Source organism: Thermobia domestica, chromosome 6 (genome assembly GCF_964235325.1).
Source record: "Thermobia domestica chromosome 6, izTheDome1.hap1.1, whole genome shotgun sequence".
NCBI classification, from domain to species: domain Eukaryota; kingdom Metazoa; phylum Arthropoda; class Insecta; order Zygentoma; family Lepismatidae; genus Thermobia; species Thermobia domestica.
In genome coordinates, this window is record NC_137459.1 from 122,152,838 (window position 1) to 122,178,866 (window position 26,029).

Below are 26,029 nucleotides of genomic sequence, written 5' to 3' on the forward strand. Positions count from 1 at the left end.
TACTCTTTATTACAAAATAAATTCAAATATTATTTAAAAAGTAGTTAACAAGGGACACAGATAGCATGATAAGTAATCAATTGCCGTTGAGTTCATTTTTCTACTCGTTGCCATAACCTAGATTTTTGGGTAATTCAAGTTCTGGTCACACTGTAATTTCTATAGATGGCAACACTGAAAATTCTTCCGATTCGTATTTTCGGGTGTAGAATAACATTATCTATTACTGAGGTAAGTTACATTTCATTATCTCTTTTCACTTACGAAAAACTGGCAAAAGAAAAATTGTTAGCTTTTGAAAAATATTTAGTAGTCTGCTCCCTTAAGTCGCATTGGTTCCCTACCGTCACACACTACTCCTGTCGCTCCTCTCCATTTTGCCCTGCCGCAGCTAATTCTGCTGTTTCCATCTTCCTCTATTCCAGTATTTTTCTATAGTATTGATTCCAAGTACCTGAATTTCTTCGTCGTTAGCACCTCTTCCTGATCCAGTCGTGTTGCTTAATTTCGATTACATGTTTGGTAAATGGAAAATTTAAATACTTCATGGAATTCACAATGCCGCTTTTTATAAGGCAAAAATAAAATATGCTACTCTTAATTTTCAGTTGCCCAACACACTTCAGTTCAAGCATACTTTACACTGTTACTAAATACTTTATTTGAAAAACTTTACTAAATACTTTATTTGTTCTAATTTAATAAATCATCTGTCCCATTGCATGTGTGTTAAGCTTAGAACGGCAGCAGAAATAGCTTACAGACCATTTTATTTTCTGTTAGGAATGTCAATATGTTTCAAAATAAAATTCGAAAAACAAAAAGAGCAAAGTTTGAACAAAATTATAAATCACGATTCCAAGGATTAAAATGTAACCATTACATTTTCAGTGTGTTTATTATTGGAGACCAAACATTTTACTAGCCAATACCATAGCAACATTACCTTCGTCAGCTATATGTTATATACGTTCATTTGTATCCTAGATCCTGGCTGACTATATTGTTTCATACGGAAAGTACGTACAGACGGAACACTTATGCAGAAAGTATTATAAAACATGCGTTCTCACTTATAAGTTTGTTGTACGTTAAGTCCAAAAATTACAGGATTTACAAATGCAACATACAATTTTACGTACGCCACATACATTTTTTCTCAGTGTAGGTAAAGAAATCATAGGTCGGTATACGTTTCACTTTATAGTCATGTAAATAAGTTTCCTTCCCTAGCTTATATTCGATATATTTACTCTTCAAGTTCTCTCTTTCAGAAAAAAAGAAAAATTGCAATTATCTCTTTCTCATTATAATATTTATAAGCCAATGCAAACCATAGTCACTGTAAGTTCCATATGCAGCTCACGACTTTGGAAGCCAGCGGAAACAAATTAAAAATAAATACTGGCGCAAATAAGTTATTCTTAAACTTTCCATTGAAGAACAACTTGAAAGAAAGAATTAGTAGGGATCTCAGGTCTAGAAAGATAGCAGCAGCGGCATGGGAACCGATGTGCTAACCACACATTACTCCAAAATGCGTGAATGTCACAGGCCGGCTGATAAATTCTAGCCCTCTAAGAACTGTTGTTCCAGGAATTTAGTTTTATTCAACTCTTACTATATTTATGTCGTTGAGTATTACTCTAATAGTCCTCCTAACCATCCGTTGGAAATTGAGAACCCATTAAATTCATTATTTTCCCTTTATCTTTCCTGTTGAGTGAAGTTTTGTTTCACTCTTGATTTTTCATATTTTTTCCTTCAAAATGCCGCAACAAAATATTTTTCGTATTATAATGAAATGAAATTTTTGAGTTTTACGTCCCACGAATATGCCGGCTAGGCTAAAGGAGACGGTGATGATGAGAAATGAATGGAATGGTGAAATGAATAAAGTGGAAGGAAACGGAATAACCCAAAGGATACCAACGAACACTGTGTTTGTCCACCACAAAGTTCACTTGACGTGAGCTGTTATTGAACCAGGGACCCCATGCACCAGAGGTGAACGGAACAGAAAGATGTGCACAGACTATCTCTGTCAGCGCTACTGCCCAATGTATCATTTTGCTGATGTTCATAGCCACATTTAACTAGTTTCGATGACACGAATCTCTTCACGGAATTTGTGCACATCTTTCTGTTCCATTCCAATTGTCAGGATTTAACTGTCGATTCCAAGTTGGCACCTTTATTACTCGTACACGATGCGGAATTCGACAACACGCAGGAGGACTTTTTGTCTTCTTTTGATGTCACGAATCATCTCCCGGAGTTTGTGCACATCTTTCAAGTTCACCCTATATATATATTGGATGTATGTGTATGAATGTACATTCCAGCGTAGCTCCGAAACGTCTGGAACAATTTTAACCAAACATAGTAGACAAATAATGTTCAATCTCGAAAAACAAAAATACTGTGAGAACGAGACACTCCAAAGTGTAGAAGTTGGAAGGAGTCACATGTAAAAATAATGCAAAAAACTTATATTAGTATGCAATCCATAATTTTCAGGGTCGCTGAAATGGATAGTAAAGCTTCCAGTGTCGTTTGGATCTACGTTGATTCCCATCGGCAGAGGGTGAAAGGGGGTTGTGAAAATTAAAATGTCAATGATAACTGGGATTTGCGTCGAATTCATAGTTTTCGCGGTCGGGAAAACAACAACCCATTCGAAATGACTTTTGGAAGATAGATAGTACCCATTTCAAACTATGTTTTTCAATCGTATTTTATTAAAGGCGTATTCTATGAGCATAGGGTGTTTCAATATTTATGCCAAAAGCAGGGTATCTTCTGTATTTTATCATTAAATTTTCATTTATGTTATTATTCAAAAGGGAAAGAAGATTCACATATTTCCCATAAACTTACTCTTCCGTGCAAAGAACGGACATTTCAGCTAGTTTCTTAATAATATTGAAGTCCTATAGTAAACTAATGTCACTGATCTCTGAGAAATAGGAACATTATATTTAAAAAGGGATAGTTATATGATGCATGGGAGAGACATTTGTATAAAATTGTATATATACGTATGCTGGAAGTATTCCGAGAGTTTTAAAGAAATATGAGACATATTTCCACCATGCGAGTAAAACAAATCTCTAAATTTAATATTTGAAATGCTGTTTCAGTAGCAGACAGGATGTGCTCACTGTAAGCAAAGAAGCGCAGTAGGAGCCAACTGAAGCAAAAAATCAATTAGGCCATTGTTAGTGAGCAAAGGTGGGTCACGATTTATTTTTAACAACCTATGAAATACTCAGAGCAGAGAAACTTCGTTTGGAATTATCTGTTAATACCACACGCACCTCAGCGACACACGTAGAACGCACTGCATGATGTTTTTCAGTCAAAGCGATGAAAAAGTCACTGTTTACAGTGGAAGAAACAATACAGGTTGATGGAAACACCGGGCGCGTAATAGCTAAATGGATGGTGTGTGTACAGTTATTTTCTAAACGCTGCACCTACAGTATGTAGGAGATTTTTCTCTCGCGTATCAAGTTGTCACATTCCAGAACACATTTCAACTGCATTTCAACCGCAACACGATTTCTTCACGGTATTTTGTTAACAACGATACAACTACAAGCTAGAAAAGTTAGTTTAGAAAAAGGAATAGCTAAAAACGATCTAGAATATATGGTAATGTTTTGTACTTGCTTTGCTAAATTAAATATTAGAGTACATTAAATTGGTTTTAATTAAAGAAAACACATTAATCACTTTGGGACAAATATTTTCAAGATGGGAAACTTCAGAAAGTAAATGTGTATTCACTTTAAAATTATCATTTCAATACATAACCTGGATAATTTATTCTAATATGAATATATACTTTGTTGTGAACAAAAATAAGGACAAGATAGATAAACATAGAATATTGCGTAATGGATAGAAATAAACATATTGCCAGAGGTTTCCTAAAGTGCATAGGGAGCAAGACTGAAAGCGTGATGTCAGGGTGACCGTAGTAGGCCTACTGAATGGGTTTACCTCCCCAACACGAAACAGTTGAAAGAAAGGGACGAGACAATGTACGTCAGAAAACGTTTAAGGTACATTGTGATGGTGTTACAACAACATGGCCCAGAGTCAATATTTGGGTCACTTTACACGAGGAAGAAACGTAGGAAAACTGGAAGGACGACGAAACGTGTACTGTCCCCAAAGAATTGTTTCGCGGTGTATGAGGAGAATGCCGAACCACAGGTAACACTGTGTGAAAGAGAGTTGGTGATCGAGAACGGTTAACTACAACAAAGGACGACAGTTACATTGTGGAACAGGTAGGAACGGTCCGACGCCAAATAGTGGGTGCAACTGCAAACGTAGGACTGCAACGAGCCCAATTTCACGCTCCACAGTGGCGCGTCGACAGCACGAGTGTGGTCATTTTGTCAGATGGCGATTACATTGTACAGTATTCCCTTCACCCTTTACGTCGGCGACAACGTTTACGTTAATGCCAAAAGCATCAGGACTGGACCGAGGAGGAACAGAGTCGCGTTCTCTTCTATGATTTTAGATTCAGTCTGAGTAGTGATTCTGGACGTACAATCATCTAGTGAGTTGTAGGAACACATAAATCCAGGAACATTATCGAACATAATCATTTTGGTGGGCCGATGTTTTCGTGTGGGGATACAGTGTTGCATGGGCATACCAACCTCTCAGGATAAAATGGTGACAGGATAAAATTGAAGCAATAGGAGGATATTGATGTCGCCTGAAGCAAGTATTTGTCGAGGGGTCCATAGTTGATGCTATAAATGAACTTCAGAGTCAACTGACAAATTTCAAGACTCATTATTTTGTTAAAAAAAAAGAAAAGAAAAACATTTTGTATATAAACAAAGAAGTGTGGAAGAAATGAAATGAAATCTTTAAGGTTTTACGTCACACTCTTATGCCGGCTAGGCTAAAGGAGACGGTGATTATGAGAAATGAGTGAAATGGTAGAATGAAGAATGTGGGAGGAAATGGGAGAACCCCGAGAAAACCCACGAGCACGGTGTTTGTCCGCCACAAAGTTCACACGGCGCGAGCTGGCATCGAACCAAGGACCCCAAGCACCGGAGGTGAACGCTCTACCACTGAGCCACCGCGCCCCCGAAGTGTGAAAGAATGTGAAGCAGTGTTGCAAATGAACTTCGCAGAAAACTATACTATTCTAACACAAGATTAAATACAAAGTGCTCATTGGAATCATGATGAAGTTACAATTTTCACATGTGTTGCATAGCTTAAGAATCATGTGTGAAGAGCTATATCACACATTCAAACCAAACATTACTTTAGGAGCATCAATCAATCTCAGGTTGTAGCTAGAAGAAGAGCTTTATCAGAACTCCATGCATATACAGTTTTAGACCAGTGCGATAGTAGCAGTAGCAGTAGTTGATTTGGATTTGAGTATGTTTAATGCACAAGAAGCAGTAGAACAGAAACTGTCTTTTTCTGATGTATACTCTGACGATAAAATCTAAATTTTTGTTTTTTCTACAGTATACGTCTATGGTCTTTATGTTGCCAAAATTGTTGTATAATAGACAATCCTATTACTTTCAAATAACGTTACATTCGTAAAACTACCTTCTTATCACGCATATTGTAAAACGTATCGCAAAATATAACGTAGTATACATAAAATATGGCTTTTGAGACATAGGACAAATTGTCCCGTCCGTTCGCTTTACTATGGTTAATCAATCAAGTAGAACTCATGTCTAAAAAACCAAATTGACACAATATCTTGTGTGGCAGTAGTTGAAAGATCAAGACGCCTTGTACAATACTTAATATTTGCAAACTTCTTAACAATTCGCAGAAATTTATACTATCTATTTGATAGTTGCGAACCATGTCCAATATGTGTCCCGTCCGTTACGCTCGATAAAAATATTAACAACTCAGTTCATAATTCTGACCATATTCTGAAATTAAGCTACAGAAGTGCTATTTTACTTACGTTTTCCCTGTTGTGTATATTACATTTATAATTATTACGGACAACTAGAAAATTATACTTCATTGTACTTGAAGTATCTCCGAAAGCTCCGTCCGTTACTATGGAATGACCCTGTAATTGGTGTTCAGACACCTTTTTAAGGATCATATCACTCCTTCTGTAATGTCAGAGGTCATGAATAGCAATGCTTTCAGTGAAGTTATTGTCTCTGTATAAAAGTATCATTTTAGTTCTCATCATGTGCTTCTGTCTGCATCTTGCTCCATACTATAGCATTACTTTCTATGTATGGTTCAATTTTCACTAATCTGTGCCAATTAGGAATGACAGAGCATGCGAACTTACTTTTGTCCTTAAAGTTTTGCACACCAATGTAGTTTGTGAGTATAATAAACTATCGTTCTCATTACAGTAGCGGGATTTCAATTTCAGAAACTTTCAGAATAATTATACTGAAGGTTCTTGCAGAAATTATTCTCATTCCCGTCTACCCATTCTTTTTCAAACCCAAATTAGAGGCTTACCCTGTTTTACAGAACACCATAAGCAGCAAAGAAGTGAAAACAAGAAACTACAGTCATATCTGCTTCGAAGCATTGGAGCTACATTTCTTAAGTTCAGGGAGCTATATTTCCTAAGCTCAGGAAGCTGCATTTCATAAGTTCAGCTGCATGTGGATAGCGTACGAGATTCACATGCGACTCTTGCTAGAGCTCATGTAGTTCGGATCCCACCTTAAGCTCTTAGGTCCTGCTCTCGTATAACCTCGGTGCCCAAAGGGACGCTAAACAATCCAACAAACTAACCAATTTCTTAAATCTCAGATTTAGACAAATTCTCGTCCTTCCTTTTGCAGCTCAGTGCTTACAGCCACAGTTATGAGAACACAGTCACAGCCACAGTCATCATATATATATAGCCCAATCCATTAGAAGTGTGAAGTCCAGAGTTATTTGGTGCAGTAGACAAGGATTTGGAAGTTTTTACCATTGATATCGACAGCTATCAAGTGTCTAACTAATGAAATGTTCAGTATACCTCTGCTAATAAGAAACATGAAAACTACATCGCCTACGTACGTCAGTTAGTTTATATGCTATACGACAAAGGTTATTTCACTTCGAAGGGAATGTCATCACTCTTGAAGGTCTTCACTAGTGTGCATGATTAAACAACGAATTACAGTAATTTTCTGGGCTTCACGTACACTATAACATTTTCCACGAGATTTTCAAATTATATTTTGGAATTCTATGTGAGTTTTCTTCTTAACGTTTCAAATTCAGTATCCCTGTGTATTGTAATTTGATAAATTTGTTCATTAAAAATAAAAACTCATTGTAGATAATTAAAAATCTCACAATTTTGTACGTAATTAAAAATGAATTGTAGCTTGTAGTTATATATTAAATTCCAGGACAGAATTTTTAAGTTCAAACAAAAGAAGAAAAGAGAAAGATAAAATCTACGCTGACAGCTCATTTATCAGATTCAATAAGTGCATAATTCATAACCATTAACCATACATTAAAATTTCCTCATTTTTAGGGATGCGCACGAGACACGATTTGTGGCTGTCTCGTCTCGAAAATGTGCTGTAAAAATGATGTCTCGACTCGAAAAATGTATATTTCTCTATTGGAAGAGCCGTGTCTCGACTCGAATTTTGTCAGGAAAATCCTGTCTCGACTCGTCTCGTGCGCATCCCTACTCATTTTTATTTTTTAAGTAATTTCTCCTTGACAACTCGTTAGTTCTCAATGTTTAAGTTGCAAAATACTGTATCTCTTGTATTCCACATCGTTGCTGATTAAAAACGAAACTCAAAAGCTTTTCAATGGCCCTTTTTTCTCACCCTCTCACGACTGCGATGTGTAGGACTAGTAATTTTGCAACTGTCTCGTTCACATAATGTTGATTTGACTTTGAGTTTCGCGTTTCTACCAGCAGCGAGGCTATATGACACGTGAATCTACAGCTTAAGATGAGATCCGAACCGTATGAGTTCCCGCTGGAATCGAACACATGTCTCCCACTCGTTCACTTAACGCGTAGCACAACGAAAATAAGTGGATGTGTTAATGAACTTCCATGGGGAGTACAAAGTAAGACTAAAATATGAAAATTTAAAATAAAATCCATATTTGTATTACACAACTAATCACTTTCCCTTCACCCACTTTACAAGCAAAGCACTTTCCGTAATACTACAGGGTGGCGTCTACTTGCTTATCACTAACTCGAGAATCACAGGAAAGATTTTAAAGGTAACTTCACTAATGTCTTCACTAAAATCTCAGAATGGATGTTACGTAAACTATCCTCTCCCTCTGATTCTATAGAACTCACAAATAGTGAGGAAAAAAAAGATTTGGAGCAAAGAATGTAATAGACCTAACAACTTCTTTCACTTAATGCTTTAATTTTCTAACGATTTTCCCAAAATACAGTGAATTTGCCGTTTTCGTGTGTACAAAAAGCGATTTAACTACATATTTATTTCAGCAAATTGATTTATGAGTGGCATCATTAGAAGAGCAGTCAATAACTGTTAACAGCTCCCTCGTGGCTATGTGGATAGTGGACGCGTCTTTGGCGCGCAAGATCCTGGTTCGATTTCCGGCATAAGCTCATGTGGTTTGAATTCACGCTAAGCTGTAGGTCGACCCATACAGTCTTGCAGCTCAACGAGACTCTAAACTCAGGACAAATTCAAATCAGTAACTCGAATGAATTTCTAGCCAGTTTCCTCAACCAGGAGGTTGACTATGACTCAAATATATTCTGTCAACTCTATATTTTACCAAGCAAATAACGGCCACTTTAATAACTCGGATTATCTAAATGAGTATAGTTTTAGGATTATTTTTAACAAGCAATTTGAATTTCAATTGTCATCTTCACAAATTGAAGGGCATGTGAGATACTCTATTTTTCGCAAAACTTCGTACCATTTTCTCTTCGGACACGAACTTTCGTCCTTAGTTTCATTTTTTCCTGAAAAATCAAGGACGCTATATACATATCGTACGAAGTAAACCGAACTCATCCGATCAGGATCAAACTTGGTATGGTTGTACACCATGACTTAGTATAAAACGAGTGAAACATATTATGCAGGGTTTCGCTTCCCGAGTAAAAGCGGTCAAATTTTGAGTCGTATTTTCATAAATAAAATGTCAAACAGAACTCACCCGGTAGAGATCAAACTTAATATTGGGATAGATCTTGACCTGCTATAGAAGCGTATGAAATATGTTGTGCAGGGTTTTGGTTCCCGAGTTATGAGAGAACAAACTTAGGTCACACACTTAAAAATCATACACAAAACCTCATCTGACCAGAATCACTTATAGTAGACATTGACCTGTTGTGTAAGCGTGTGAAATACTGTGTTATGCAGATTTTTGATTCCAGAGTAATGAGCGGTCATATTTTTAGTCATATTTTATAAAACAAAAACAAAAAATCTACCGAACTCATCCGATATGTATCAAATTGACATGGGGTAGGCTTTAACCTGCTATACAAGCTTGTGAAATGATATGGTGTGCAGGATTTTGGTTCCTATGCACAAAATTACGCCAGTCATGTGCAACAGCCGACCCCGCGCCAGTTCCGGCCGATTGAACCCTTTCCGTGGCTCCCCTGACCCATTATTGAAAGTGTATTTCTTACGTAATCTCTTAAACTAAACTGACTTTTTTTTCCTGGATAACTGATGCCCACCTTGGAAATATTCTCCGCAATGGAACATCCACTGTACCACCGAACGTTGACACTAGACCAGAATATAAAGAGTCAAGTTTCCCATTAAAGTGGTAAATAAATAAACTCTTCTGCGTTTCTTTAGTAAGTAAATATATTGGTTACCTTTATAACAGATTTTGTTTCCTTGTGATATTAGTAGGGTAAAGGCACCGAATATGGAATACTTTTTGTTTCTTCTTTATTTCTCAGAAATGCGTACTCCAGAATAAAAATATTATACATCATACTACTTGTGGTACCTTTGCAAAACAAAATGCAAGTATGAAAATTTGTTCCTCATTAATGATTTTTTACAATATTACAAAATTGAAAGAAACTCAATTTTCCATATTAGGCACACCCCGCTCCTAATATGGAACACTACCTGTTCTTAAAATGGAATACTAGAACAAAACATGCTCATTTGTCTACAATGCGATATTTGGATAATTCGAGGATGGGCACGATCCCTGCTCAGACCGCCTATCCTGGCACCGGCCTTTGGTGAAGTTTTCCCTGCTTTTCCTCAGTATCATTAGGCGTATGCCGGGATGATACTTTTCCTTAGGCCAGGGTCGAGTCCTTTCCAATTCGTAGATTTAACTTACAGGCCGATGTGATCTCGGAGTTGGAGACCCGAACACTTCCTTTGTTCCTTTCCTTAAGCTAATAAATGTATTTATTTGTTTCTTTAAGAGTAGTAGTTATTATAATTAGGAGTATTCCATATTAGGATTCTGCTAGTATTCCATATTAGGAAAATCGCCATTTTGGATAGTTCTCTTCCTACACACGCTTGTGTGATTCTTTGTGTACTGAATCTTTATGCCTTTATGGTACACTATATATGTAATCTAAATATCACAAACTCAACAATAATACATAACTCTTTGCGTACACTCAGCAGTCTGGAAAGATACGTTCGAAAAACTCAAGTTCTTCAGAAAAATATTCTGCAACAAAAGAAAATGGCTTGTTATCGTTCGGCAGCAAACCACTCATGCGCAGACTGAGGGTGTCACTGTGTACAAGTTTACGTACAGTCCACTCAGTGGCAGAACATAGCAGACAAAATAATCTGGTATTTCATATTAGGAACGTATTCCATATATGGTGCACCCACCCTATACTTTGAGCGAGTTTCTTCATTGAATATGTACGGCTCTCGATCCCAGAAAGTTCTCTATGATTAGCCCACCCCCTTTTCCAACTTGCACATGTGTGCTCTAACCAATACCTTGGCCATAATAAATACAGTTTAAATAGTAATTAAACGTCATGATATGCGACTATGTGCATCTCATTTGCAATCAGAATGACATGATAAAAACGCAGTTCGATGATAAAAACTACCAAACTATTTCGTACAATAGCTATTATGGGTAAAGCACTGTTATTAAGTTGGCTGCTAAAGTGCATATCATAAATGATGAGAATTTTCATTACATTAAGAAACATCTTGATAACCAGAAACAATTCAGTAAATATTGTATTAGAAAATATAGTAATTTTCTTTGAGTCATGAAAAAAAAATGTATAGCGTGAACAGTGGGTGAACATCTCTACAAAATTTGACAATTTTTCGATAGCTGATTGGTTCTGTACATAAATGAATGTTGCGCTGCAAGATGCTGGACTCCCATACAACATGGTCTACTACGTATTTCCTCATGTAGAAAGGGAAGTTCAGTAAAATGACGATGGAAAGCAAGTTGTTTGTGTGTAGGTACATTTTTTTTTAATTTTGTAATCTTTTAGTTCATAAATGGTAACTTCTAATTGTTATTTACTATTTTTACACATCCTTTTGTTTTGTTTGTTTTGTCCATTTTACCATGTCGCTTACGTAAGTTTACACTGTACTAGAAAGAATTTGAGTTTGAAATAGTATAGCCTACCGAGTGGTCCAAAAGTGTGGAAAAACACTAATGAGAGGTAAACACTACAAAATATAACAAAAGTAGCAATGTAGGTAGGAAATACGGATGGAGAAATGGAACAATGATGTACACAATCTTAAATTTTATGCAATTGTCCTATGTGGAAACCATAGCATGTGATACGTCATTTTAGTAGCAAAGTTTTGTAGAAATTGACTGACATTATTATTTTTGCTAATAATACCCATTACTGCAATCACCAATAAGAGTTAGTACATTCGTTTACAATTTTTCTTCTTTGTTTTTACATTATTATTTTGTATTATTAAATGCAACGCTGCAAGTGACCGTTATCTTTGAGGATTGCATTCAGTGAAAATATTTAAGTTAGGAAAAAATATTCACAAATATTTTCCCTTACATATCATGACAGTCGGACATTTGCATTTTTTATTGAAGAGATTTATCGTCGTTGTAATTTAGACAAGTAAAATTGTGATAGAGCTGAAGACGAATTATGTATTTTTAATTTACATGATTAAGTGTAGGAGAATGGTTAGCATTGTCGCTTTACAATTGGGAGTTCTCGGATTTGAATGCCGAAACCTAACATAGCAAACAGAACTGTTGGAATCCCCCCCTTCCCCAAAGAAACCCACTGGGCTATTTTGGGTAAAATCCACCTGTCAAGACTCTCAATTAAACAACAACAACAAAAAATCTAAAAGTATACTTCAAAACTTGGACTGAAATAACCTTAATGTGATCATAGTTAGTTCCTTATAGTGTTTCTCAGTACACGCCTAATTTCAGAATTAGCTTTAAATATGTATTACCCAAAGGTGATCTCCAGAACAGAATACCATTGAAAAAAGTGTGTTTCGGAATCATGCATAAAGCATAACGAATTTAGTTCGTGCTCGATCAAATTTGCTGTAATGGTGTTCAACTGTAATCTGGGACAAAAAGCAATGCAATTATGCTCCCTTTGTTTTTGTATTACATACTCTCCTATTATTGCAAATGAACAATAAAATTTTCTTCTGCACGTGTCTCTTAATTACAAATAAAAAATGTTCACTTAATAAAAAGATCTTTCAACACTACAATTGGATGATTACACATGACAAACGAAAGAGAGATGCATTAGAAAGGAAACAGAATCTACTCTTATGATAATTACAAATGTGCAAATCAAACTTTTTGCTCTTCAATAACATAGTTTGAATCAGAAACAGCAAATGTTTCACTTAAAAATGGAAATTATTAAAGATCTACCTCTATTTTCTCAACACTACACCTGAATAATCACACATATAATAACAAGAACTAGCTGCATTAAAGAGGATATCGGGAAACTTCTGAATTATTCTTGCACATCTACTGGAATATGTGGCGTGTAGTACGATTACCAAATGTTACAATGGTCCTTTAATCGTATGATATATTGTAAGAAAGCAACTGACAACTAAAAATGAGATTTTTAAAGAATTCCAACATTTCAGTCCTAAGAAAATAAACTTTTATTTTAAAAAAAATCAGTTAACCCTTTCAGATTCTTCATTTTTTTTTTTTTTTTGGGCGTGTGTGTTTACTTTCAGTTAAGTAGCTACTGCTTCAGTACTGGTCATCTGATCATCTGAATATCATGATTAATACGTCATTCTCTCGGCCATTTTGTAATTAGGGTTCACTCGGGCTTTAAGTGTATGGCTATTCGAGGCGTTCACATTTTTATGGTTCATGTGTACGATTGGAATATGCTGACCATGTATTTAAATGTGGATAGCTAATCACAACGCGAAAGCAATAAAAACGCGCCGAATACGCCGACTCGAGCGTATTTGGTGCGTATCGGAACAACAGACCGCCTGCTGTTTCGGAATCAGTAAAATATATCTAAAGGAGGGCGAGGAAAGGAAAGGCGTGTTGCCAGGCAAGGGTATTTTAACAAGAAACAGCTGCTTGGAAGATGCTTTGTGCAAAGTACTGGAACTCTGCTATTATAAAGTAGGTGAGTGCATAACAAAAGAAAATTCACAAAAATACAAGGAAATTCCGAAAAATTAGCTACTCACAGAAAAATTTATGTAACACAATATGGTTATTTCTCGTGATTCGCATGAATGAGAATAAAGGTGTGGCAGTAAGACCTGGAAACCCTGACTGGCTCACAGTATGATTTATGACTTTGGCGAAAGTAAATTTACCGACTAGGCACCTATGTCGCTTTCGCTGCGGGGAGTAATGAATCGGAAGCGCATCCTCGATAGCCATAGTCACTATCTTCAATGAGGTTCGCGCTGAATAGTGTGAACGAGGCTCACGCTAGAGGGTCCGGGATCGCTGTTCTCAATGAGACTTGCGCTAGATCGATATCTCGTTCATTAACCTCATTGGGTCTCACGCTGAGCCCGCTCTGTGGGAGACGCTACACGACATATTATTAAAACACACACACACAGTCTTGTTAACTATACTTTTCATATCTAGTAGTCACCAGTGTACACATTAAATTGTTTTCCTTGTTAGCTTCAACCCTTTAAAATTCCTTCATTCTTAGAGAAAAATGTTGACTTTCAGTTGAGTAGCTACTGCTTCAGTACTATTCATCTGAGTATCATGGTTCATATGTTATTCTCTTTAGAATGAAACAATATTTTAAATGCTACCATGCGCATATATGCCAGAGGTAGAAGAGAAGGAAAATTTAAGGTAAAATTAGAAAACAAATCCCTCCAAAAATCCATTTTGTTAAGTTTTGAGCTCTCTGAAACAGGCCTGACTACGGATACCCGAATATAATCTACCTCGATAAATACTATGGCCTATATGTAATGCATATGTCAATATTCGTTGCAATATCTAAAATCGTCCGTTAGGTAAAATATTTCTCAATCGTGTTGTAAGATACAAATGAGATACTATCGGAGAATCGAACCCAGTAACAACACTCTTATCCTTCTAATATACCAAGCATTACATTCAAATTACACTACCCAATTACCCTATGCTAATAGAAAATGCAACAAATCCACGTAAATAGCAGCTAAAACAACATGCTTCCCTTGTTTGTCATAAAACTTACTCATATAAAGATTTCTGGATATAAGGAATGGGGAGAGAAGACAGGAGGAAACACTTTATTGTTAATTTCTTAATATATACTCATGAATTGTGAATCTAAAGTTCCGACGAACAATACTGATAAACTTTCTTTTCCTCCCACTCTTGCTAAGCAAAGACAGAGATAATTCTACGCTACATCAAAATACGTAGCTTAATTTCAAGCCCGAACTTCAAGAGACGTCATTACCTTATATCGTCGAAAGCAAAGACCGAAAAAAAATTGTTATAACGTCATACCATCTGGACATAAAATAAAGGGAAATCACTTTGAAGGAAGCAAGCATATACGTTATAGGGTGTCAAAAGGGTTAATAAAGCCGATTTATTTTATTTCTGGTTTCTGGCTTGAGGTACTGGTATTTGCTTGACACGTTTTGAGGAAAGTTATACGAATTTTCAATTAGGGCGGCTAGCTCTTGAATCCTGAGTGTGATAGAGGATGTTATTTCTATTTTGTATTACATAGAATTACTCATCTCTTTCTTACTCTACAACATTGTCTACCTCTCCTTTCTAGAAATCGAAATATAAGCGAATGCCAAGTGCAAAATTTGTTCCACGAAAAGTAGATGGGATTTCATGGATTCCCTTTGTGCGATAAGGGAATTCCATAATTTTATCCCAAATATGTGCAACAGAACATGAAAGCTTAAGTGACATTTTAAGTAGGAATACGGCTTTAAACGTACGCACAAAATTTAATAAAACCGAACTTTGCCCAATAAAACCCAAAAGGGTGTTTTTTTTAGAATAATAATAATAAAAAGATTTTTTAATCTGTATCTGAAATTTTAATAATCGTAAAGCTATGCTCGAACCGGCAATATTGAAATTTACTTTATACATTTCAAGACATTTTCGGACAAACCTGCTTTTAAGATTTTCAAATGCAATAATTTTAAAACTCCCAAAACCGGAATTGGTTGTTCTTTAGATCTTCAAAAGTTATTAACATTGACAAAAACTTTTGTGGTTCTAAATGATGTAAATGTAAAAACATTAACTCGATGCAACCCACTGGGCCTGGACTAGTTGAATCTCACTTCTAAATTCCATAAAGTTACACGGCGGACAAGACAAATACATAAGCATTTCTTCATAACATTAAATTGAAAACAATTGTAGTAACATATTAGAAATTACATTTCCATTACTTTTATTGAATTACGAACCTTGCGGTTTTCAAAAGAAAAACAAGCTCCTGCTCAGTACTTCAAAATTATTTGCCATAATTTTTGGAGTTATAAGTGTTTAAATTGATCAATATAGTATAGTGTTCATACATACCTTTGTTTCGGTGTAGGGCCTTTGTCGCCGTGTGGAACATCCTCTTCGCCCTCCCACATAGGCATAGAGATCGAATAGTGAAGAATAAGCGTCCATATTAAACCGAGAATCAGTTTTAGCTTGCAGTCTACTATGTCAGTCGAGTCTGCAATGAGAGAAAATGAGAAATATATATAACTATAATATTAACAGATCTAAACAAACCACAGTATCATTAAGTCTGACCACGGGAAATTTTCTCAGAAACGGTTCAGAACTGGAAATCTCTGCTAAACGTGGTGCATGTACGCCCGGGGCTCACTGTTCGAAATGCTGGTGATAAGTAGGTAATCTCAAAGACCGGGATACAACTAAAAAAAAAAAAAATCAAAAAAGGTATGTCGAATTAAATATCATTCGAAAGCTCGTAAGAAACAACTGGTAACGTTCATCCCATATCAATGCATCAAAAGGGTCACGAATAATGAAGAGGTCAAACTACAAGTTCAATCTCTGTTCTTACGACGTTATAAAGGCTGCCGAAATTTCCGCTCACTTTCGTACACATAGGTATATTAAATCCACAATTTGATCTATCATCTTTTACGATGGATTTGGTGTTTCGACACGGAGGAGATGTTTCCAATAATTTTTACTTTGTAGTAGCAGCCTATACTGACAAAAAATGCAAATCGGAAGGAAGCGTATAGCCTACCGCAAAATTAAACTACCGTTACTACTTAAATTAAATTTTATTTAGATTTACGACTGGATTCGGATTCTGCTACTTCTGATACGTACCAACGCACAAATTTGAGTTGACATTCGTGTGAGTATGACATCATGCGTGTGTGTGTGAGTGTGTCGACAAAATGCTTCGGCAAATAAATACCTGCACTTGGTATATATTTCGTTAATGCCTATAAGAACCTGCGAAATTGTACATGCGATTCGTTAACTACGTTTTGAGTAGAGATTTCTGGTGCTTAGAAAATACTGTGTGGTACTTCACGCTGATATTTTTTGATAAGATCTCGAATGCCTTACAATTTGGCATAACTTTTTGTATTTGAAATTTTTGAGTTGACCCCCGCCCCCAGTCCTCCGGGGATCAACTTATGAGCACAATGAAACAGTGAGTTCCCACCACACATATACCACGCGTTAACATAATTCTCCAACTCCGATACTTTGAGAAAATGGCCCGGGGTCAGATTTTGTGGACATAGTATATATAATTACTACACTACACTTCCAATTCTAAATTTAATACATTTTTTTCATTTCCCTAAATGTGAAATTTCAGGTAACACCATACAAATGTATGTTTTGGGAGGTTATTAGAAACAACAAACCTCTTTTAAAAGTCTAATGACATTACTATAAATATTGTATTATACTTTCGTATAGTTTTGGCAATTAATTTCTTAATGTTTTATTATTTTATGTATTTTCTTTCTTCCAATGTTCATTATTCATTTTTACATAAGCAAGTAGTTCTCTTTAAAACATCATACCGGTAGCAGTATTTTTACATAACAGATTAAATGAGTTGCTAGAATCATCGACTGTAGATCACTATACAATTAACGACCTACCTTAATCCAAATGCATCGAATAAAAGGTTTGTAACTAATGTATGCAACTACTGTATGTAATTGTGAATAAGGATGCAACTCACTTCACTGAATTAAAATTTCGTAAGTCTGTATACACAGTTACATCAAAAATACCACATACTTTGTACTTTTAAAGGAGAAAATGAACTTTGAGACTTTTTTCCCGGTGTCCCGACAAAACGTACCAGCGACAAAACGTACCACTTGAATTTTCGCGACAAAACGTACCACTTTTGACGACCTGTCATAAATGACAACCTGTCATGGGTTAATTAAAGCATTTCTGATATTTATTCCACGACAAAACGTACCACTTATATAAATTACAACCTGTCTTGGACTAATTAAAACATTTCGGATATTTAATCCGCGACAAAACGTACCACTTCAAGTTTTTTTTTTTTCAGCGCGTTCACAGATTATTCTCCAGATCGAACAAACTTCTCTTAAAGGTTCTGTACGTGACAAACGTAACATTAAACACGTTTATCAGCGAGTAAGAGAACACGAATCTTCCAAAATACATTAGACCAATGTGGGTGCTTACATATCTAACAAAAGAGAACATAATGTTAAGAAACTACTTCCTCATGAACAGGTAAAACAACGGCAGTATAAAGTTTACAAGAACAGACAGGTAATGTATTGAGTTGTCAAAGTGTAGAAACTCATTGGTAAAAGAGGGCTCATTTACAGTGGAAATGTAGCAGCCTATAAACTGAAAGACACAACTATAGATCATGGAAACATTTTGGGTATTATTCCTTTCTTAAGCAAATTTGATCTTCCGCTTAAAAGTAATTTAGATAAGGTCACCGAGAAGAGTCATATACGAGGAAGTAAGCAGAATAGTTGTCGCATAACTTTTACTAAACACGGTGAATTTTGTTTTGAATGCTATCAACACACTTATCAGAGAAGATATTTCGAAAGAAGTCTCTCAAGCTTCAATATTTTCTGTTCTATTAGACACTACTCAAGATATAGTAGTTTCAGGCCAGTGCTTTGTTGTTTTACGGTATGTTGTTGGAATGGTTGTTAAACAAAGAATTGTTGTCATTGTAAAATGCATATCTACCACAGGCCAGTGTCCTTGCGGTTTACTGCTAGAAATTCTGCAGAAGTTGAACCTTGATATTAAGAAGTGTATTGGAAATTCAACCGATGGCTCAAGTAACATGGAAGGACAATATTCGGATTTTTTCAATTCACCTATGATCAGTTACACTGTGATTCAGTTGATTTTGAGTTTAACGGCCTTTTTAGCAGCGAGGCTATATGAGACGGGACATACTGATTTACGGGAAATCCGAAGCACATGAGCTCCTGCCAGGAATCGAATCCAGGTCTCCCATGACAAAGGCGCATACGCTAATCGCTTAACCATTAAGAAACTCAGTTACACGTGTGGTGTTACGCTCATATACTCAATCATGTCATATGTGATCTGACAAAAAATTGCATTGATTCTGTGTCATTGTTCTGCTGAATGACTGTGCGATATTTATGCGTGAGTCTTATCAGCGAATGGACATTTGGAAGATCAAATGTTAACAAAGGCGTCTTACAGTTATTGCGGAAACAAGATGGTAGAAAACACACTGTTTTTCAGAAAAAGTTTGGTCATTTTTCGAACTCAGAAAGTGCTTTGTATATAGAGTTGACCATAATAATTAAGAAAATTGCTTCTACAGAAAATATCAAACCAAAAGTTAGGTGTAAAGCGAAAGGATATATAAAAGATCTTCTCAAGTTCAAAACAGCTCGGACAGCACAAATGTTTCTTAAGATATTTCAAGTGACGACCTCTCTGTCAACCTATCTCCAAATAGAGGGTGCTGCTAGTGTAGTCCTATCGGATGGTGCAGACTACTCTGTTCCAAGTGAAAGAGTAGAGAGATGATTTTGAATCCGTTAACTATGCAGTATTAAGCTTTGCAGAATGGGCCAATAACAAATTTGAAGACTTAGAACGTGATTTCTTTTTTTTTTTTTTTTCTATTGACCTGTCGACAATTTGACTTCAGAGATGGACAAAGATTTTCCTATAAATATGAAGATGAAGCTGCTTCTATCTAATGACCAGGAATTGCATCGAAGCATTCAATACAATATTGGACATGGTAGTTTCGAGTATTTCTTCAAGATTCAAGAAGCAATGTACTTTATGCATAATTTGGACCCTAGCCACTTCAACCAAGTAACAGAACTTCCAGACGTGCCTTTCGATAAACTTACATATTTTCTGAAAAACTTCAGTAAAGAAGTTTCCAAGGATACTATAAATGTATTCTCTTGGACTTTTGAAGGAAGTGGATATCCTTGAAAGTCAGTCTTGATGACGAGCACAACCGAGAAAAAATGACTGTCCTGATGGTGCAAGTGATTCAGAATTAGGAGAAAATACATTTGTTTACAAGGAAAGCGAATGCAAAACGTGTTGCAAAATTGTCCAATGTGCTGCTTTTTAATTTTGTAGAATTGTAAATTTTGCAGTAATACTTATCCAGGTTTCCAGCATACAAATTTTTATTGACTTTGCCCGTAACTCAGGTAACATGTAAAAGAAATTTTTCAAAACTTAAATAAACTGAAATACATTAAAAATAGGATAACGAGTACCATATCTCAGGCACATTTGAAAACATTTATGTTGATGTCTATTGAAAAAGATTTATTAGAAATATTTCGAATACAAAAGTGATAGATACAGTAGCATCAAAAACTAGTACACTAAAACATCTGCTAATTTTGTAATATAGTATACGTTCTCCTTGAACTTCATATAATATTTTGATCAATTTAGAATAGTATACTGATGAAAGAATATCAGGTTTTATTGTCAATTGTTAATACTATTGACTTACTGTAGAAAGAAAACTGTGCAATTGATTTGTGACATTGAGATGCTTGTGGCCCTTGTGGGAGAAAGCGCCCGCGCCCCTCTAATAATGCCTATCCGTCTCTGGTCCAAAGCCTGGATAAAGTGTGATGGAAATCAGCAAATATTCAAATATTGCATATGCAAGATTCTTCCTGGTCTTGGTCTGGCGAGAATCTTGCAGGTATTGTCTTAGTGTTGCGAGAATCTTGCAGGCATGGTCTTAGTCTTAGCCTTAGTCTTGGTCTTGCATCGCTACTTTTCTCACCAGCAATCTGTTCAACTTTTAACCTTATTTTGGCCGGTATGTATATACTTATATACTGTCATATCAAGTGGTACGTTTTGTCGCCTGTCATTATTTGATGACTGATTAGAAGACTCTTCACAAGTAGCCCTCCAGGCAAGTGGTACGTTTTGTCGCTTGTCATTATTTAAAGTGTTTTTAGAAAACCTTTCACAAGCATCCCTCAGGGTAAGTGGTACGTTTTGTCGGTGGTACGTTTTGTCGCTAGTACGTTTTGTCGCGTATTCTTTTTTCCCAATATTTATTTATAAAAGGAACAAAAAATTAATAATAATGTAGCAACGTTTGCTCATTATCTCATTAACCGGTATAGAATCAAGACAACCAAGTTTTCATTAATGCGTAATGATCGAATTTTGGATTCATTAAAAATAATTTGCACAGTTTTCAAGTGTAATCCTGATGATGTTCTCGTAAGCACATATGCTGCGATGAGTTTTAAAACTATCCAAGACAAACCTGTTTATAACATTCAAACTCATTTTACAACTGTAGAACTATCGTGATGATTAAGGCCCGTATTTATATGTAAAAACATTTTTTTTCTAAACACATACAAACCCAAAACAAAGATTATTATCCCAATTAAGAGTCTGCAAGTATAAATTACAAGTTTTATTTAACATAAAAATACATATTCTCTGAAAAAGTTATGTAAATAAATATTTTGGACATTTTTGTAATAAATACATATTTTTAATATTTGGTCTAGGAATTAATTCGTGCGGGTGGACAAGAGATGGCGCAACGAACGGAGCGTCCCACAGTTCCGTGTATCCACACATGTGTTGCAAACCCCTGTCATCGCGTATCGTTCGTAGTATAGGGCAGTGGATTAAAGCGTCAACAACACCAGTTTTTAGTTAAGTGAACATGGCGCAATTTGTGCCTGATAAAGTGTTTTTGCGGGGTGTCCTGCTGCATTACTTTAACATGCAGAAAAGTGCGACTGAAAGTCATCGTATTTTGGTGGAAGTGTATGGTGACCATGCTCTAGCTGAGCGAACGTGTCAGAAGTGGTTTGCACGGTTTAGAAGTGGTGATTTCGGCTTGGCAGACCAAGAGCGAGCTGGACAGCCAAAAAAATTTCAAGACGAAGAATTGACAGCATTGCTCGAGCAGGATTCGTGTCAAATGCAGGAACAACTTGCAGCAGCAATAGGCGTTGATCAAACAACAGTCTCCAAACGCTTGAAAGCCATGGGAATGATTCAAAAGATGTCACATTGGGTTCCACATGAATTGAAAGACAGAGACGTTGAAAGACGAAAAACCATTTGCGAATTGCTGCTTCAACGACAGAGCAGAAAGGGGTTTCTGCATCGAATTATTACGGGTGATGAGAAGTGGATCCATTACGAGAACCCTAAACAAAAAAAGGCCTGGGTGAAACCAGGTGAACCAGGTCCATCACAACCAAAACGAGATATTCACTGTGCAAAGGTTATGCTGTGCATATGGTGGGATATGAAAGGTGTGGTGTACTATGAGCTGCTGCAACCGGGTGAAACTATGAATGGAGAACGTTATCGACGACAATTAATGCGTTTGAAGTAAGCTCTGGCCAGAACACGACCAGAATGGGAGAACAGACATGATAAACTTATTGTTCAACATGATAACGCTCGCCCACATGTCGCAAAACCGGTCAAAACCTATTTAGAAAATGTCGGATGGGAAGTTTTACCCCACCCGCCGTATTCACCAGACGTTGCTCCTTCGGACTACTACTTGTTCGATTGCATGAACAACGATTTGATTGGACAGCGGTTTACTTATTCAGAAGATATCGAAACATGGGTCTCTGACTGGATCGCTTCCAAGGATGAGGACTTCTTTCGCCACGGAATCCGTACATTGCCTGACAGATGGGCGAAAGTGGTGGTTAGCGATGGACAATATTTTTCTTAAGGTATTTATGTATTTTGTGTTTGTACTACAGCTTCAATGTGTGCGTACCAACCGCACGAATTAATTCCTAGACCAAATAATTTTCCGTGATTTTATTCTAAATTTCACAACGAATTATTTTGTCTTTTCTCTCGAAATTAATATCGCGAAAAGAATGGGTTACATGAATCTATCCACCGCATTTATTAGCAATTTCCCACCTGCAGAAACAGCGTCGTCATAAATCCGAACCCTTTATCCTAAAGTGGACTAGTATCAAATGATGAAAAAAAAATAATAATAATCGTAAAAGCAGCAACTAGAATTGAACTTTTCAAAGAAACAAATCCAGATCTTTCACTTCCTCCAACACACGTAATCACGAGGTGGGGTACCTGGCTTAATGCAGTACTATAATATACGGAGAATTTTGAAGCATTTGTATCTGTAGTAACTAAACTAAACCCAGACGATTCTTCATCCACTGAAATTATTCAAAATTTAGCAAGCGACAGTGGCTTGAAATGTGACTTGGCTTTCATATTTACTGATTTTGGTTTCCTGACACTCTATAAAGGAACTAGAAACATGGGAGATTTATTGGGTACTTCGGTTAAAGAAGTGCAGGGCGTTGAAAGAAAGCTGAATGTTCTTTCTGCTTCGAAAACTGAAGTGATAAGAAAAAAAGTAGAATTTGTTTGATAAACACATTGGCTACTAAACCCTATATAAAATATCTGAAGTATTGGAAGGCCAAACCACAAGTGAAGTTAATGATGTGAATATTCGTGATATGCCCATTCTCAAATACGCGAGGTTAACATCGTGTGATGTAGAACGTTCCTTTTCTCAATATAAGACATTATTCCGTGACAATAGGCATAGCTTTACTATGGTCAATTTGGAAAAGACGTTAGTAATTCACTGTAATGCCCACAAAAATTTGACATCTGATGAATAGGAGCTATTGGTGAAAACCAGTAGTTATTTTTCTTATCTTGGACGTATTTCTTATCTTGTAGAAATACTTTTCCTTGTTATTTTTTGTTAAATATCTTTTAATTTTTAGCAAATATTTTTTTCATTTTTAGCACATAAAAAATAAATATTTTACAGTTTTTTTAGTAAATAAAAATCCGGGCCCTAGTGATGATTATTAGATATAAAAGCGAGTTTAATTTCCTTTATGTAGACACTAGCTCTGTGTCATTTTGAAATCATTATCACCACTTTAAAATAAGAACCATGGTAAATACAGCTTCTTGGAATGAGAAGAATAGCGTTAAAATGAGGTCACTTGGACTCTCATTTAAATATTTCTAGAATAAAAACACGAACAATAACCATGCACTTTGTGTAATGCTTAGCTTGACTGCTCTTTCGTTGGACATTCTGGGGAGGAGGGAAGCAGTACTTTCCGAGAAAGAATGCCATTTCCAGGTATGACGTAATAAACGCCGGCTGTACATCTTGCTTAATATCTTCCGTTTGGAATGTCCGGTCTCGGTGTGGTTAAGAGGCAGGGCTGCCACAAGGAAAAGGTTACCCCATTTGTTGATCATGTAATAATAGTAGGCATTGGAGGATTTTCGCTAACAGCAATGAGGAGGGTAAACCTTAAGAATAGTTTACTAAAAGCATTTTATGAGTATTATTATTTGCTATACAAAAGTATTTCTACACTTGTTTTTGCTCCAATTAGAATTGAACCTGATGAACAAATAAATTGCAATGGCAAATGGTTTTAGAATGGTTAGTACTATTGTTCTGGAAACAAAAATAGTACAATCATCGATTGTTAATCTTAACGCTCTGAAAAATGTCAATGAAACTTCTATTTTTTTTTTTTTAAAAAAGAACTTTTTATATAGTATCAGGGGCACACACACGGGCAGTTCCCCCAAAACTTCCTAACTCGAATAAATTTGTACGCTTTGTCAATAAAACTCTAGTTGTTTAACAGGGAAATGATTGCTGCAGCATGGACATTTGATCTTATATTTCATTTGTACTCTCTCTTATCTTTCAAACTTAATTCTCGCACCTTCACATGTGTGAATGTAGGAATAATGAAAATCCTCTACGGCCGCAGTGGCTCAGTGGTAGAGCGTTCACCTCTGTACTTGGGGTCCCGGGTTCGATCCCAGCCCCCGCCAAGTGAACTTTGTGGTGGACAAACACCGTGTGCGTGGGTTTTCTCGGGGTTCTCTCGTTTCCTCCCACTTTATTCATTCCACCATTTCATTCATCACTCATCATCACCGTCTCTTTTAGCCTAACCGGCATAATCGTGGGACGTAAAACTAAAAAAAAACCCTCTACCTACGATGACATTCAAGTATTGTGTTCAGAAATTCTGCATATGAGCTGATTTGTTTAAAATTATGTAATTTTTGGAAGGAGACGGTGATGATGAGAGATGAATGAAATGGTGGAATGAAAAAGTGGGAGGAAACGGGAGAACCACGAGAAAACCCACGAGCACGGTGTTTGTCCACCACAAAGTCCACACGGCGCGAGCTGGGATCGAACCAGGAACCCCAAACACCGGAAGTGAACGCTCTACCACTGAGCCACCGCGCCCCATACTGCTTAAAAGTTGCATTACCTTCAAATATAACCATATATATTGAGAAAGGGGAAAAAAGGAAGAAAAAAATGATACAACGAACACTCAGTAGTCTCTAATTATCCTGTAGCCAATACTCTAAAACTACCAACTCTCTAACGTCTTACTTAATAAGACTTCATGCCCCCATCAGTTTCCGTCGTTTATCAAAAGATTATCACTTAAGTTTCCATTTAGTCCCTTGATATGCAAAGCGCGGCACTTCTGCAGCAACTTCACAACAAAGTTTGCGACTATGACACCTCCTTCCACGGAGACCACGAAATCGATTTTCTATTACTGAACAGACTCAATATCGGATGAGTTATGTAGCTATCAAGTTGTTCAGTCAAAAGCAACGTTCCCTTTGCAAGGCCGTTAGAAATATCATCTCGTGTCATGTTCCAATTGTCAAATAGAGAATATTAATTAACTTCGTGGTAGTGCCAGAATTTCTCATAATTGAGAAAGCATTCTGCAGACGTCAAAAATAATTTTAAATAGTTTCAAAGACAGAAATCTCTTATAATAGGTTGCATAGGACATCATTGAAAGCATGTACGGCACGTAGTATTCATTCATTCATTTTGGTGAAATTTCACTATATAATTCTAGGGTTGATGGTGGAGGGAAATAATGAAAATAAACTGTCTCAAATACCAGTAAACGCTGCTAAAGGACAGTAAAGAGAATCACGCGATTCAATATCTTTTCAT

General features: G+C 36.3%; 1 protein-coding gene across 2 annotated transcripts in view; it reads right to left on the reverse strand.

The window, feature by feature from the left end:
• cher (filamin A protein cher) overlaps window positions 1-26,029 on the reverse strand; it is a 627,873-nt gene that overhangs the window by 432,659 nt on the left and 169,185 nt on the right. For both annotated transcript variants that reach the window (XM_081762014.1, XM_081762015.1), the window contains exon 2: window positions 16,030-16,174. In XM_081762014.1, the coding sequence (XP_081618140.1) occupies window positions 16,030-16,174 (145 nt within the window). The remainder of the gene's footprint in view (window positions 1-16,029; window positions 16,175-26,029) is intronic.